The sequence below is a fragment of the Tursiops truncatus genome, chromosome X (genome assembly GCF_011762595.2).
Source record: "Tursiops truncatus isolate mTurTru1 chromosome X, mTurTru1.mat.Y, whole genome shotgun sequence".
Taxonomy (NCBI): domain Eukaryota; kingdom Metazoa; phylum Chordata; class Mammalia; order Artiodactyla; family Delphinidae; genus Tursiops; species Tursiops truncatus.
Window position 1 is genome coordinate 107,910,515 of NC_047055.1, and position 17,114 is coordinate 107,927,628.

General features: G+C 42.7%; 1 protein-coding gene across 4 annotated transcripts in view; it reads right to left on the reverse strand.

The window, feature by feature from the left end:
• POLA1 (DNA polymerase alpha 1, catalytic subunit) overlaps positions 1-17,114 on the reverse strand; it is a 303,889-nt gene that overhangs the window by 6,804 nt on the left and 279,971 nt on the right. Inside the window, exon 37 of one of the 4 annotated variants that reach the window (XM_019927726.3) lies at positions 6,531-6,610. The exons of the other annotated variants lie outside the window; for them this stretch is intronic. Within the exon in view, the coding sequence (XP_019783285.2) occupies positions 6,546-6,610 (65 nt within the window). The 3' untranslated portion in view covers positions 6,531-6,545. Of the gene's footprint in view, positions 1-6,530; positions 6,611-17,114 lie in introns of those variants that run through there. 4 annotated transcript variants of the gene reach the window in all.

The following is a 17,114-nucleotide window of genomic DNA, read 5'->3' on the forward strand; positions in this document are numbered from 1 at the left end:
GAGAGGGGGCTACTCTTCATTGCGATGCGTGGGCTTCTCACTCCGGTGGCTTTTCTTGTTGCGGAGCACGGGCTCTAGGTGCACAGGCTTCAGTACTTGTGGCGCACGGGCTTAGCTGCTCTGCGGCATGTGGGATCTTCCTGGACCAGGGCCCGAACCCGTGACCCCTGCATTGGCAGGCGGATTCTTAACCACTGCGCCACGAGGACAGTCCAGTGCTATTTTTTAATACACATCAGAAAATGGAAATATTCCAAATATCTTAATATCTAATCAATGTTCCATGACAGTCAAGAGCAAAGATGATTAGCTGCAGGTCAGCAGTAATTGGGGTGGGGGTGGGAGGGCAGTTGGGTTGGGAGGTGGGAAAGTAGAACCAACTGCGAAGTTTGTTTTTCAATACATCCATCCAGCGTTCACCACCCAACTCCATTCTCATAGGTCCTTGTGGGGAAAGGGAGGGTGAGAAATGTGTTTTGAGTTTTAAAGATTCCCATATTCTGCTGTTTACACCCATCTCCCCGCCCCCACTGAGGACCAGAAGTACACAATTTTCAGGTATGTCTGATTTCAATGACCTCACAGCCTTAGAGTGTTGAAATAACATTTTCCACCTGTACCACTCTTCCTGAAGACTCCAGGCTTTCAAAGGCTTGTGTCAGCAACAATATCCAAGAAGTGTACAGAGTATCTTTATTGTTCACATACCATTTCTTATCTTTTTCTTTATTTTTGACTGCATTGGGTCTTTGTTGCTGCGCGGGCTTTCTCTAGTTGCCGTGAGCAAGGGCTACCCTTCATTGCGGTGTACGGGTTTCTCATTGCAGTGGCTCCTCTTGTTGCAGAACACGGGCTCTAGGCGCGCGGGCTTCAGTAGTTGTGGCACACGGGCTCAGTTGTTGTGGTGCACGGGCTTAGTTGCTCTGTGACATGTGGGATCTTCCTGGACCAGGGCTCGAACCTGTGTCCCCTGCATTGGCAGGCAGATTCTTAACCACTGCGGCACCAGGGAAGTCCCACCATTTCTAACCTTGATGTTTAATTATCTTAATCTCTACTTACATGGTTTCTAAACCTGGGTGCTATCTGGTTACATGTACTACTCACAGGACCTGGAAATTATTTACCCTGGGAAGTTAACAGGGTGTGGGTGTGGGCCGGCACACTCTTTTTTGGGAGGAAAGGGCAGACGAGGGAGGAAAAGAAAATGGATATGTACTAAATGCAGTAAGTATAGATTGGGAGTTGGCAATGGCTTTGGAATTGGAAATTCTGGACTCATTTCTGGGCTCTTATCTGTGGACATCAAGCCCCTGCTTATTTTTATTCACTTTAAGGAATGAGTAGGTTGAAGGGTTACTGTGCCCAGGCAGTTTCTGGGGTCAAGTTATGCTCAACAAATGTTAGTCACTGACAATGATGGTGACAGATAGGTGGGAAAAGCTACAGTCCAGTTTAAGTGATCATTTTCCTCAGGTGGGAGAAGAAAAATGCCCTTAGGGTGTAGCAAACAGGCACAAGGGGCACCCAAGGGAACGGCTTCCACACTCCCTGTCTGGGCCCAAGGCTGTGTCACCAGCTAAGCTCTTGTCCTCTTAGGGATAAAGGCAAAAGAACATCGATAGGCCTTGCCTTGGTTGCTCCTTAATCCTCTGGGTATCTTCCCTTCTCACCAGCCTCCTGTTCTCATGGCCCATGCTACTGGGTCAGGGACAGTTCTAATCCATGTAAACTGGATAGAACTATGCCTGGGCCATAGCTGGACATGGAGCTAACAGTTATGCTATGATCAGGGCTCAGGGCCACTTCCACTTTCTAGACAGAGGACAGAAAAGAGGCTGTGCCGCCTAGATCCTGGCACTAAGGCAAGCCTCCTTCAACACCCTTTCCCCTCTGCACACTGGGGATGGATGCAGCTACAATTATTCCAAGGGCTCTCGGCCTTTCCTGGGTTCCATGTTTGTTCATGGGTTGTGAACATTCCCTCCCAACTTGTGTATCATGCATCTATAGATGCCATACCCCAAGATGGTGAGAGTTACATTCTTTATGGAGGAAAAGTGAACATTTTTGATTAATCCAAATCAAACAGGTACTCTGGCAACATAATAATATAATAAATGACTATATATTCCTCTCAGGTTGTTGGACTGAGGCTTCAATATCTCATCATGCGAGCTTATCCACAGGGAAGCTCACAACATGGCAGCTGGTTTTCCTCGGAGTGCGTGCTCAAGAGAGAAGTCAGATTCTTTTGTAACTTAATCTCAGAAGTGATATCCCATCCCTTTTGTCACTTGGTCCAGCCCACACGCAAAGGAAGAGGGCTACTGTACAAGAGTGATACGGGGATCATTGGGGCGCCATCTTAGAATCGGCCTATCAGAGAGGGCCGCTGCCCTGGACAAATGGTGGGAGTACAGGAAAACATGAATAAATATATTATTTGCCAACTTGCCACTCGGTGTGGAGTGCCTAAGCTAACTGACTCAGCGTGGCATGCCTAGGGAATGGGTGGAAATCTAAGACCTTAAGAAATCTGAGGAAAAGCAGAAAGAGAAAGTCAAAGGCAGACTGTTAAATGACATCAAACTCGTTATCCAAGGAAAATATAAGAAGGTAAATTCTGTATTAGGTAGATTTTTTTTGGCTGCTCTGGATTTTATGTTTATGTAAAATGGAGGTGGTTTTGAATTTCTGACTCAACAGATACAATCTAAATATTAAAGCAATCCAGCCACTCAAAGAACCAACCATGAAGTCTGAAATACCAATGTTTTCAGGGTATCAGGATTAGCAACCTCTACCTTCTTAAATTCTATGAACTGATATACTGTACTTTCTCTGGGATAAGTTCTTCCATTAAGCTAATATGATTCTGCCTCTTGGAACCCTGAAGACCGTGGTGTACTCCATTCCAGGATATGACAGTGACACTCTTTAAGTACAATTCTCTACCAGTTTCAACAGAATTGACCACATAGGGGATTTCCCTGGTGGTCCAGTGGCTAAGACTCCACGCTCCTAATGCAGGGGGCCTGGGTTCGATCCCTGGGGTCAGGGAACTAGATCCCATATGCTGCAACTAAGACCCGACACAGCCAAATAAATAAATAAATACTTAAAAAAAAAAAAAAAAAGAACTGACCACATATCTTGAAACCTTAACTGGTTGGTCATCAAGATGGCCGTTGTCCCTCTCTATCAACTCTTCTCCCCCATCAAAGACTCTAGGGTTGCCCTGGGGAGGTAACTAGTGGCAGTGCTCCAGCCTACTTAGCAATTTTATTACGGGCATCCTTTCTCTACCGTAACTTACATCAAGGCTCTAAGGAAATTGAGTGTCTTAAGGAGGAACATTTTCTTAGAGAAAAGCTAAAGGCTCTTGTGAGACTAGGTGGCCTAAGTGAAGCTACTGACAAACACAAGCTGAATGGAATGTAAATTCTCCCTATAGAATTTGGCAAGAATTTGGGAAGTGTGACCTAAAAATTACAGAAGCCTTTCTCTTGAAAGACAGAGTCCCTTTAGGCTTCTTCCTCACAAGGGTGGCCAAGCACTGACCATACTGGCTGACTCCCAAATGGGGTTCTTTACTAGAAGCAGTCAAAAAATTTTTGGTATTTTATGTTTTATACCTTTCATTATTATAGGGCAAGGGTTAGCCAACTATGGCCTGAAGGCCAAACCCAGGCTGCCACTTGTTTCTATCAATAAAGTTTTAGTGGAACACAGCCATGCCCATTTGTTTCTGAATTGTCCATGGCCACAATGGCGATGCTAAGCAGCTACAATGAAAACAACGCCATAAGTTAAACAGAGGAGACACGATACCCATGAGGAAACTGGACCAGGAAGCTTTTTGCAAGGCTCGTGCTCTTTCCTCTAAACTCAGTGTGGAGGGACACAAAGAGTAACTCGCACTCTCCTACCCCCCAGCCTGCATGATTGAGATTTAGAAATGCACAAGTTCTCCTCAGCACTCTTACGGAAGATTTCCCATCTTTGGCCCAGCCAACTGAAAGTCTTCGGAATTTTAGCCCATGTTGATGCAGGATGCTAGAACGAACACGCTCATCTTCCCCCCGGGGTACAATGCTGATGCCAGGGCATGTAAGGCCAAATGGTTCACTTTATAGATCTAAAATCTGCTCTAATAAAATCTGCTCTAATAAAAATATGAATTCTTATTTCAGTGTGTTCTTTGGTTCTTCTTGGATGAAGGTCAAATGATTAGAGAAAAAAAGATGGAACGAGCACATCAGGGAAGTTCTATTGCACATTCCAGATGCTTCTCAAATAAAGCCACTAACAAGTTCTATTGCACATTCTCAGGTTCTTTTTTGTGGTAAAACTTAAGAAAGTCCTTTTATATGCTCCTTAAAAAAAAAGGCTTCTATCAAGGCATTCTTTTGAGAGAATCTGTTAGTAGTGAGAGACACTCGCTACCTCCATGTCAACAAACAATACACACACTGCTCTGCATTTTTACTATCACAATCCTCAATGTATACTTTTTAATGCTTAGTCCAAAGCTAATTACAAAATGGGTCTGACTGATTTGCAAATTGTTGCTATCCATTTAAAACTATGTCACATTTAAGACTCAATGATTAAAAGGGAGAGCGGTGTGTCTCTTACACGGTACAGTTTGTGATTAAGTCACTGAATTCTCTGAACCCTCTGACCTCGTTAAGCAGCCTCTAGGCCCTCATTTCCCTCACTTCGCAGATGGAAGCGGGGAGTTCCAGGGAGGCAGGTAGTGGAGGATGTGACGGAATGACAGAATATCTCAACCACAATTCCACAGAAAAGGTAAATGGTGCAGAGGGAGATGTAACTGCTAGCACGGATGCATCCCACTATGCAGGGCAGCCTCCTTCCCACGTTAAGACAGGACCACTCACACCGGAGAGCATGCAATGTCTTCATTTAGATGGCACTAACGGATGGGCTGCTTACGAATACTGACCGCATCATTATCAGGGCCTTTTCTTGAATGCTTTAGCTAACATTGAATGTTAAACTAGAAACTGGGGAAAATATGAATCTGAAACATGCTTGACTACAAGCCCAGAAAACCATGATACCAGGTAAAGAACTCTGGACTAACATAAAGCTGAGAACTCAGAGACTCTTGACAGGTGGAGCGTTCGTCTATCTTCATCTCTACAACCAAATGACGACATCCCCCACTGGCAAATTACCCGTGTTTGGGCCTCTCCACTTGTTCATTCAACAAATATTTATTGAGTACCCACAGGGTGTCAAGCACAATTTGGGATGGGGTAGGGGTGAAGGAAGGAATCAAAGACTAAATCAGTATGACTGCTATACTTCAGGAGCACAGTTTGACATTCTAGCTGGATTTTTAAAAATATGAATAAATAAATACACTACAATTCTATGAACCCACAGGAGAAACGTGGATTATTAACTGATTCAATAAATATTTATTGAGTGCCTACTATGTGCCAGATAACTGTTCTAAGCCCTGGGGATACAGGAATGAACAAGACAGACAAAAATGCCTGCCTTTGGGCTTCCCTGGTGGCGCAGTGGTTGAGAGTCCACCTGCCGATGCAGGGGACACGGGTTCGTTCCCCGGTCCGGGAAGATCCCACATGCCGCGGAGCGGCTGGGCCTGTGAGCCATGGCCGCTGAGCCTACGCGTCCGGAGCCTGTGCTCCGCAATGGGAGAGGCCACAACAGTGAGAGGCCTGCGTACCGCAAAAAAAAAAAAAAAAAAAAGCCTGCCTTAGCCACCATGGAAGACAGTATGGAGATTCCTCAAAAAATTAACAATAGAAGTACCATATGATCCAGCTATCTCACTTCTATTTACCCAAAGAATACGAAAAGAATACAAAAAGATATATGCACCCCTATGTTCATCACAGCATTATTTACAATAGCCAAGAAAGACAAGGAAACAACCATCAATGGATGAATGGAGAAAGAAGATGTGGTGTATATATATATATATATATACAATGGAATACTACTCAGCCATAAAAAAGGGCAAAATCTTGCCATTTGCAACAACATGGATGGATCTTGAGGGTATTATGCTAAGTGAAATAAGTCAGATGGAGAAAGACCATATGATTTTACTCTTATGTGGAATATAACAAACAAAATAATAAATTTTAAAAATGCCTGCCTTCATAAGGCTTAGAGTCTGATGATGTAATAGATATGGAGAGAAAAATCTATTAGAGATAGTATAAAGATAAATAAACATACATTCTTTAGAAGAAAGGCAGTCCAGAAACCTGAGTTGCTTTTATTATTTTTGCAATACATCTAATAGATCACAACTCAATTATTTTGAGCACAGATTATAGGTTATTTATTTATGCAATTTTAAAAGTCTAAATAAATTCTGTGGAAGTGGAGCAGGCTTTAAGTATAGTGTTACTGCCACCCTCAAAATAGCCCATCCGTTGGCCTTGAATTTAAAAATATGGTTCACTTCAAAATACATCAAATACAACATATACAGCTGCCATCTGTCCTGTAGTCATAGTGGGAGTCCCTTTCATTCACAAGCAAAGCCAGTGGAGGGGGGGAGGGACTCGAGATGGAGAGAGGATAAATTCCATTTGTGCTATTAAGAAAAAAAGTAGAACAGTGAACCCAGTGGTTGAAAAGTGAAGATAAAAAGAAGAAAACAGTAATCTTGCTATAGAAACCAGAGAATTATGTTCTTGCTCTCCCCCCACTTTTTTTTTTTTTTTTTGCTTTCACACTGTACAAACTCTAGCACCCCGAACAACTCACTCTCCTGCTATTTCCAGCACTTTAAAGAAACTTTTCAGCATTTCTGTTTGACACATTTTTTTTCAACAGGGAGGTGAAGACAATAAGTAAACAGGTAGTGAAGGGCTATTTAGAGAGCTGGTCAGTCACAGTAATAATAAAGGGAAAAACCCCACCAGAACAGAACATCTATCCTATGCACGGCAGCCACAGACGGCACATGACCTCTGACAAACAGTTTTCAGAGTAATTTTAATGCTACTCTGGATTTAACTTGACTAACTGGTAGCAATTGAGCACATCTTTTTTTTCCTTTCTTGTTCTTTTTTTGTGGCAGCAGTTATCTAAAACGCTACAATAACAGCATCAGAAGTAGAATGGTGGAAGATTGGTTTTCCATTGTGCTGCTGAACTGGCATAATGCCCACTTTAAAAGCAATTCGCTGCTCATCACTGAAATCTGGCAGACACGACACTAAATGCCTTGAGGAAAAAAAAAAGGGACTTGAGAAGGGGGAACCCACTCCAACCACCACGCAAAGGGGGAAAAAAGAGCACCACAGATGATGAATATGGGGAAGCGAAAATTGCCAAATAAAAAGTTGAGCATGGCATGCAGACTCCCAACAGGCTGTACTTAATTTGCTGGAAGAAGATTTTGTCTGCAGGTCTGCATTAGGAATAGCAGAACAAAACAAAAGCAAAATATATATTTATGTCTGTCTATTGTTCCGATGAAGCAAAAACCTAGTGAGTTCCATCAATCACTTGTCAAACATGTCTTCCCCGTTTTATTTACCACCAAATATAATGAGTAAATATGTGATAATAAAACTCTTCTTTTTACATGGACATACACAATTTTGCCTCCTGCTAAATACAGGTAATGATTTGGGAAGCTTTCAAAATGTCTTTTTACTGTCAATAAAACTAATTCTATTCCCATTTTCATGTGGGAAAAAAAGGCTTTACAAATGAAAATTCAAATTAAAATTCTGATTATAGTGTAGTGTGACAACACCTGTATTTATAATTTTACTGTCAGCTAGCTTGTAGTGTTTAACAATAGCTCGAAGTAGAAAAGTAATTGGAATTTGTCTGTAACATGCCAGGTGACGGCATCGGGAGCTTTGCTACGCTACAGCAAAATTTGGTTTGATGGCAAAATAACCTCACGAGGTTTCTACACATAAAAGGTTATCAGGGCTGGAGGGGGGAAGGTATCCCAGGTATGGGACCCCTTCCTGAATCTGAAGAATCTGAGAGTTTGCATCGGATGAGTAAAGACCATCATGACCCTGGCATGTGCTCCTGGTCTGCTGTCTCTCCTGCAGCCTTGCAAATGGTGCTGATGCAGTTTAATTTCTAGAGTTCCTCCAGAAAAACAAAGATCAGATAAACAAACAACAACTGAAACCCTGTTGTTTCTAAAACAAACCGATGACTTCATTTAGCTATGAACTTGGCAGAAGCAGGTGGGATGGGGGATCCACCAGCTGATGGGAAGCATACGCGGGGACTGAAAGTACCAAGGAGGAGCAGGGCAAGGCCCTCTCAGACGACAAGGAACAGAATGCTTTCCATTTCTCAAAGGCTGCACAGCCAGGAGCGCTACAGATATTTATTGTATTCATTCACTTTCAATAACCACAGATAAATATAGGTACCCACACAGATGCTTAAGATTTGCTATTTAACAAAAGATTAAGAGAAAACTTACACATCCCACTTACACTTTTACTGAAGCAATATGGAGAAAAAAAATTATTTAAAGCAGTGTTCTGCTGTCAACTCGAATCTTTCAGAACTCATAAACACACGCTAATCTCCACACACAACTTGCCTTACTCTAGTCTACAAGTGAAAAGCCCATCTTTTTCATTATCCTAAAGATGGAAAAAAAAAAAGAAGCCACATACAAAAGAAAAACAGAATGACAGTGATGTTTTAGTTTACACTAGATACGGCAACACACACAAACTGTCAAAACTATGGAATGAAAAAAGCTGTTATCAAGCAACTGTCAAGAGAGTCCTCTGAGATTTGGAAATCTTGTGTTTATTGTAACTACTGCACATTACACAAAGAAAGAAACAGCCCTCTCCTTGCTCTTGCTGCTAAATATCATGCAAGAGAACATAGGCTTCTCCCTTAGTAGTTAGATTAATTTTTTTTCCACGTGTGTAATTCTGTGCTTGACAGAGCTGCTCCCCTCCTCCTAGCTTTTCTAACAATGTGGCCAAAGTTCAGAGAGAAACCCGAGGTTACATCAAACATTATTTCATTTCGAAAACCATCACTGTCTCATTTCATGTTGTTAACTGGTTGTCTGTCTATAAGAGTGGAATCTGTTAACATCAAAATGCATAGTCTTCACCTGAATGATTTTCCTGACTTAGAGTTCTACAAAGAGAAGCGTATAGTTGAAAAGGCACAGACACTTACCATAAAATGATTTTAATTCATTACTCTCTCTTTCCATCTCCCTATCAATGCATACCTCGAGAAACCCAAATCCCTAAAGGAAAATTACCATCTAATAAGGGGGAAATATGGGAAAATACAGGGTCCAAATCTCTTCCACAATGCGTGGATATTAGTGATTTGTAGGTCATTTCCCCAACTCAAACTCAACGGGCAAAATTCCCCTTGTAATTGAAGTCAGTACATTTTATTATCCTTGCCAATGAGGCCTTTCTACCTGAACACCAAGGCAGCATCACTCAGTCTGACTCTTAATTCCTGCTCTGAGGCCACGTGCAGAGCAGAGCCTCATCACTAAGAGCAGCAGATTAATGTGAGTGAAAGCACTCTCCAGGTGTTTCCATTTTTATTTTTCATGTTCCCTTTAGATGCAGAATACTCGCCTCCTGACATTCCTCAGGATGGAGAAAAACTGGACAGCAGAACCTTTACTATAAGTGTAATTGCCTGGATTCAGATGAACCATGGGTCAAGTCAAATCGCAAAATAGGTTATTGCAGAAAAAAAAAATGTTAGCAACAAACAGGCTGACATATAGAACAACAGCCATAACTCTGGACCAAAGAGAGTCCATTGAATTTACTTCTGCACATCTTCCTGGCATCCTTCCCTTCTTGGAGAGCTAATGAGAACATGGGGACATTACTGATGCACGTGTTGGCCATCTCGGTGGTGACATACAAGAAGTCAACGTGTCTTGAGTGGATCTTGGCTCTAAATAGGTTATGATGGTTGCCCAATGCTTAGAACATACTTATTTTAGGTTTCAGTGACCTGGTATGACTCAGTAACAGAAAAGGTCAGTCAAATTTTAACCTGAGGTAAAAATGGTTTAACAGTGATGTCAGTTTTATAAAAATGAACATGACTGGCTAGTAGAGAAAATCTGAATTCTTCTAAAGCTCTTATGTAATCTTTTATGATTTTTAAAGTATCCCTCAATTATTAATAAAGGGAAAAAGAGGAATACTGACATGTTTTATCACTTGCGTTCTCTAGTACTATTTTAGGGTAAGTGGCCAATTTACATCCTTTTCATGCGATGAAAATCAAGTTTTATGCAATTATCTTAATACCAACCAGTTCTCTGCTAATAATATTTTATTTGAGGTAGATAGTGAAGAATTTTTTCCCTTAGTCTAGTGACATTTTGGCAAGTTTTATGTGGAAAAAAGAGCTATAAGTTGGTGAAGTTATGACAACTGGTCCATTAAGGAAGTTTGGGAACATGTGCAACAAAGTTGGGGACAGTACTTTTAGTTATTCACATGATTTACAAACCATTAGTATTGTGCACATAAGTAGTTAAGTTTAAAATGTGCTCTACAGCTAGACTGTTTGGGTTTGAATCCTGACTCTGCCATCAACTTGCTATGTTACCTTGAGCAGGTTTCTTAACACCTTTGTACTTCCATCTTCTCATCTGTAACATAGGGATAACAGTGGTGCCTACTTCATAAGTTTGTTCCGGGAATTAAGTTAAAACACAGAACACGCTTACCACAGTATCTGGGGCTCAGTGTATTCAATAAATGTTAACTATTATTGTTACTATTTACATACTTAGTACTATACTATACTTTGAATTATGGGTCTCATCTAAAATCTAATCAAAAAGGAAAGAAGACACAGAAAGAACTACTTCCCATCGTATCTGACCCACGTGGAATAGGAGCTAAGAGGGCGCACAAAGACCTCTGCCAACCTCCTCTATTCCATATTTTGAGGCCTTTGGGTTTCCTGAATGTTCAAATGGTAGTACAGATTTAAGTGGAAATATCTTTCTTAACTGTAATAAAGAACAAAGAAGGAAGCTTTGTTTACAAATATGTATCTATCTATATCTATATCTATCTATCTATCTATATCTATCTATGGCTCAGTTCCCCGTATGGGTCAGTTCCCCGACCAGGGATTGAATGCGGGCCACAGAAGTGACAACACAGAATCCTATCCACTGGACCACCAGGGAATTTCCCAAATATTTATATTTTGAATTCTTAGAACATAAATATGGACAAAATTCAAACTGCACAAAAAAGCATGCAGTGAAAACTCCCAAATTTCTGGTTAAAGATGGCACACTAAATACATATATTTAGCTCCATGAACTCCTAAATCTCCACTAAAATTACAGTAAGGGATTTTTTTATAGGCATAATCAACTCCAAGGAAGAGGAAAACAGGAATGGAGGTGCCGAAAGCAAAAGTCAGAAAACAGAAGGACAAGAGGCAATTTACTTAACAGATCTTAGAAGGCAGAATTCTAGGCAGGCAGTAGGGAGAGTTGAAAAGGAACCTGGTTCATTCCATAGAACTCCCAAGGGCTTGTGAACTGGTGTCCCAAGATTATCTCTAGAAGAACAGTTGAAGGGTGTCCTTAGAAAATTGGCTGAAGTAGGTTTCAGAAACAGGCCCCAGGTATCCACCTTCATTCTGGCAGAAGGCTTATTCTCTAGTGAGGGTCTCTGAAATGAAGGGGACAATGGGCCTATACTGGATGTTGAGACCCTGCGTTCCCTTTCCTCCCAGATGCTGGCAGCCAGCCTCATCCCTCCCCTCCCACCCCTGCCCAACGTAGGAGACTGGAAAAGTCTACTCTGGGGAATCGACCAGCCCACGAGAAAAAACACTCCAGTTACTGACATATTTCATCCGTGAAACAAGAACACTTGGGGAAGAAGGAAAAGTTCTTAGAAATTGAAAGCATAATAGCAGAAAGAAAAAACTTAACTGGAAACGATGAGGAGGTAATCAAAGAAGAAATTCAAGAAAATTTCCCAGAACTGGAGGGCTTGCCTTTTCAGATGGAAAGTGCCCAGCAGCAGGAGTGAAAACTGCTCGAGACCAAGACACACCATCGTGAATGTGGCCATGACTAGGTGCACGGGAGATGCTACAAGTTTCTAAACAGGAACCAGCGATTTAAGAAGGTCACATAGAAAGGATTAGGAATCTAAAAGGCTTTCAAAAAAGACAGAAGAATAATGTTTCCAAAATTGTGAAGGAAACTGAGCTCCAGCCTAGAATTCTCTAACTATTGATTCGGTATGGGGCAGATTAAGAACATTTTAAGACAAGCAAGGTCTCAACACTTTATCTGCCATGGACGCTTTCTCAGAAGCTACTGGAAGAGATACTTACTCTACCTCTCCCCAAAAGAGGAGCAGTTACCAGAATGTAGGACACGAGCACTCTGAAATAAGTGCTAAGTGAAGGCGATGCCCAGATGAGGGTAAGGGGAGAGCCCCAGGATAACAGCTGTGCATCAGGCCATGACAGCCATCGGCCCAGAATACCGGGTATGTTTGAACTGGATTAAGAGCAGGTTTAGATAACCAGGAGAAGGTCTGGTATGTATAAATACTGACTGCTGAGCTGTCAGAATCCTGATAACTGCCTTGTGAGCGTGGGGTGGGGGAGGGAGCAGGAGGCGGCGTGTGTGGTGGGGGTGGGAGCTGTCCACTGTAGGAAGCGACCAGATACTGCACTCTGTGCCAGCTGTTCAGAGATAAGGAGGAAACACTAGCAGCGGCAGCAGGATGAGTTACAAGTGGCTGCTTTTGACGTCTGGGGAAGGGGAACGCTATGGGAAAAGGGACTGCTTTTGGTAAGCAGCCAAACTGAATTTTTGATATGAGAAATTATGTGCATTTTTAACGGACGAGATTCAAGAACCAACCAACCAACAAAAAGTCTCCCATCCACCCCAGGCCCCTTCTCAGAAGCAATCATTTTTGCCCCTGTCTGTGCCTGTCCAGGAATTTTGGGAAGCTTTATTAATGTGTCACAGTGGCAGGAAACCCTTGGCTGTCTGGAACTCTTAGGGTAGCCGAGTTTGCTGAGAAGGCTGAAGTTGATCATGTGAATTATGGGAACTTTTAAAGGAAACTTTTGTAAAGTTTCTCAAATTCAGGATGCTGACCTCTTTCTTGAAAACTGTTGAACCCTGTTTCCCGTGAGGACCTGGAATGGCAGCGGTCCACATAGAGGCTGACAACAGCAGTGCTGGAACTTGCTTTCTTGGAACACATCCCAATTTCAGCTTGCTTTTGGGCCAGATCACTTCCCCAAAATGGCCTAGTGATGCTTTTTTGGCTGTGTAACTCGCTAGGGCAAGGCTTCTTAAGTACTTTCATACCAACGACCTCTTTGGCAGTCTACTAAATAAAGCCCATGAACCCCTCCTCAGAATGTTTTCAAATAGGTTTAATAAAACACATAGGATTACAAAGGAACGCAATTACACTGAAATACATTTATCAAAATATTTAAAGAACATATTTATGGTAAGTAGTGTATGTACTTTCTTATTAACATTAACAACAAGATCTAATGCTGTAATGACTGCAATTTCAAAGCAATGATGAGTATAAAACTATATTTTAGGTGTCTGCAGCAACCGTAACGTCATCTGAAAATATCCCTGACTTCTGTTGGTGACAACATCATAGATTCTGCTACTGATACCACTGTAGTTTGAGGTCTCCATGCATAATTGAAAGGAAGGCTAAATTTTTTTTTCCCATTCAGGTTCACAGACCCCCTCATTCTAGAGCAACTGTTCTTAAAGTGTGGGCCAGGTACTCCTGGGGGCTGGGGTGACTTGAGCCCCTTTCAGGGGTCCTTGAGGTCAAAATTTTTTCAAAATTATACTCAGACCTTATTTGTGTTTTTCACTCTCACTCTGAGTCTACGGTGGGGTTTCCAGTGGCTCCATGATGTATGGCGCTGCCATGGACTGAATGCAGAAGTATATATTTGAAATCAGCTGTCTTCTGTTAAGCCAGGTATTAAATAGATTTGCCAACATCCAAAATGCTGCTCGTTTCTCACAATTTTGTTTTGGGTGGGGGAATATAGTTATTTTCATAAAATAGGTTTCTGTGTTGACATACTTGAGTTTATTATTGTTATTTTAAAGTGACTTTAGGGCCCTCAATACTTTTTAAGCATGTAAAGGAGTCCCCAGACCCCAAGTCTGAAAACCGCTGTTCTACAGCCAGGGAACACAGCTGCCTTTCTATAAAATCAGTGACCCAAAGACCGAGGCTGCTTTCATCATGCCCAGAAGATCATCATTGTGTTTACTTCTCCTGGTGGCCTTTGACTTGACAAAATACTATCTAGGGTCTCCTCAGCATTTAGCACAATGGCCCCAGACCTTCCTCAGCAGCTCACCCACCCACGTCCATCTCACTAGCCCTAACTTAGGATTTCTTAACTTGCTGACATTGTGGTTAATTCTCTGCTGTGAGGGCCATCCTGTGTCTATTGTAGGATGTTCACCAGCATCCCTGGCCTCTACCCAGTAGATGCCAGTAGCACCCTTCCCCGGAGTTGTGACAATCAAACATGTCTCCAGATTTTGCCAAACATCCCCTGGAAGGCAAAAATCATCCCTGGTTTGGAACCACTGTCCTGAGTGCACTCACGAAGGATAACCACCCCTCTGTTAGACAGGCTCACTCTTCACATGTGTCCAATAAATACCAAGACTCCTCCTCAGGGTGAGAATTCTTCCTGTCATTCAACTGTTAAGTGGCTATTTTTCTTAAAAAAAAAAAAAGAAATACCCACTTTCCTAGGTGGGTGGGGATTTAACGGGAAAAAAGGAAAGATGAACGATGATGAACAGTGAGCTACTTAAGAGAATATGGGGCTGGGAAAAATAATTCAAACCCTGAATTCATGACATCTTTGCTCTGAAATGGGCTGAGAACTAGAGGCGTCCCCAAGAACAGGAAACAGCAGCCTAGCTGGGGTGCGCCTGGGTCTGGTGAGGAAAACGGGACATGTAGCTTTGCTTTGGGTCAGTGGCTCCCAGGGAGGACTCCTGACTGAGGAGATCATGGAGAAGCCAGTTCGGATGGATCAGAGGGGAGAGCCTGCCTTTCTATTTGGTGGATGAACATACTTCAGGTGAATGGAAGAGGCTGGAGAGGGAGCAGGCTACTGCAGGCTCTACATTCTTTGGAGATCTCCAGAAAAAGGGAAGACCCTCCACATGTGTCAGGACAGAGGCCAAGATAGGCCTCAACTCGGAAGGCTCGGATCCAGGTATAAAACTTGTAAGAAGTTTCTCGTTATGATTACAGATTCCACCAGATCCATGAGCAGACCTCACCCATATCTTCCTCAGGCCAAGTCCAAGTTTCTTTGTCTAGGGTCCCTTCTCTAATATTCAAGCCAGAACTGGGTGATGGAAGCAAAAATGATGAGGAACTGAGAACCCTGTCAACTATGCCAGCTAAGTGTCAACAGACAGGCTAACTGTTGTTGAAAGGGAAGTGGGACTAACCCTGGAAGCCTACTTGTTTTTATAGACGCCTTGGTTTCTCAGGAAAGACTGAGAGACTGACAGAAAGTCCCTCTAAGTCAGGAGAGAAAGGAACCGAGCTGTTGTGCAAGACAGGAGCCAAGATGCACGTGGGAAGTAGGCCAGGTGGCCACCTAGCCTCTGGGCCAGCTGCCTTTCTGGCCTTGGGGTCTGAGAGTCTCTGGATCCTCATAACAAATTCCCCTTTCAGTCCAGTATGGTTCCTGATAGAGAACTCTACTAAAACTCGAGGGACAGCGGTGGTCCAACAAGAGCAGGTGCTCAGAAAGAGATGAGAGAGCCAAGGGGAAAGAGGGAAGCAGAAAGGAAAGCATCTGGGCTGGGCTATGGACATGCACCCCCAGTTCACGGACTTGCCAAAGAGCTTTGCAAGCAGAAGGGAGGGTCCTTTCCAAAGTCAGAAAATTCACCACCATCAGAAGTCTTGCTGGAGACCTGATACCAGCTCATAATTTTCTCTAAGTTCTTCTGAATATTTTATCTTCAGCACACTTTCAGGTTCTAGTAACTTTAAAAATTATATCCTGAGTATTGCCTACATGATAGATTTCCTTTTTTCATGAAATCCCTCCAACTCTCTTTCAAATCCTGAATAATACCTTGGTCCATGTATTAGAGCAGCGAGGTAACGCTAAGGGCGCGGTGAACATACTACAGTGAACCTGTCACCACTGCTGTATCTCACTGGAGATAATAAAACCACCAATCTGAATATACTCTGGTAGAAGCTGAGAGCATTTTGCGCATCAAGCCACACCTTTTCACAGTTTTGATGAGCAGCAGATAAAGACAGGCACTCTGGTTTCACTCCCCCGAGGCCCACAAGCACGACAGTCTGGGCTTAAGTGTCCTGTGCATTATGGGGTGTACTGAATTGTAGAAGGGAGGGTTCAGAGCAGATGGAGACTCTCTTCCCAGCTGTGGGGCATCACACAGTGGAGAGGGTGCCACACTGAGCTCTGATGACCAGAAAAGGCACGTGTTGAAGTCACAGGATGGCTACGATGGTCATGAACCTCTTGGGCTAATCTATGCATACGGGGGTTTGCGTGCCTGTGGCACCCCAAATGCTCGTGTTCTATTACCTATGGGGAGAAATGAAGGACATTTCTCTTTTATTTTCAAAAATCTAAAACAAAGACCTTAATATTTACTGTTTGGGTGGACAATGGCTGCACCTTGCTTGGTCTGAGTTTCAGATGCTGCACGTGTGGCTGGAATGTCAAGGGGTCTCTTCTCTTGTCTTCGTCTGTCTCATCCTGTTCCACAGGCAAGGGCTTGACAGAGGGGCCCTTACAGGCTGGTCCGCTTTCCCCACAGTGGGACACAGTCAAGTTTCTGTTTGCCCAGTTAAGTGGCTTTAACTCAAACTAGTTTTAACTAAATGAAACCTCTCAAAATGGTCTTTTAAAAGATTCTTGGGAAAAAAGGCCTGGATTGAAGATACCATACACATATTTAAAAAACAGTTTCTCATCCTTCTCCACTTAAGAATTTATCTTTTGTGTTTGTTCCATAGGATACATTA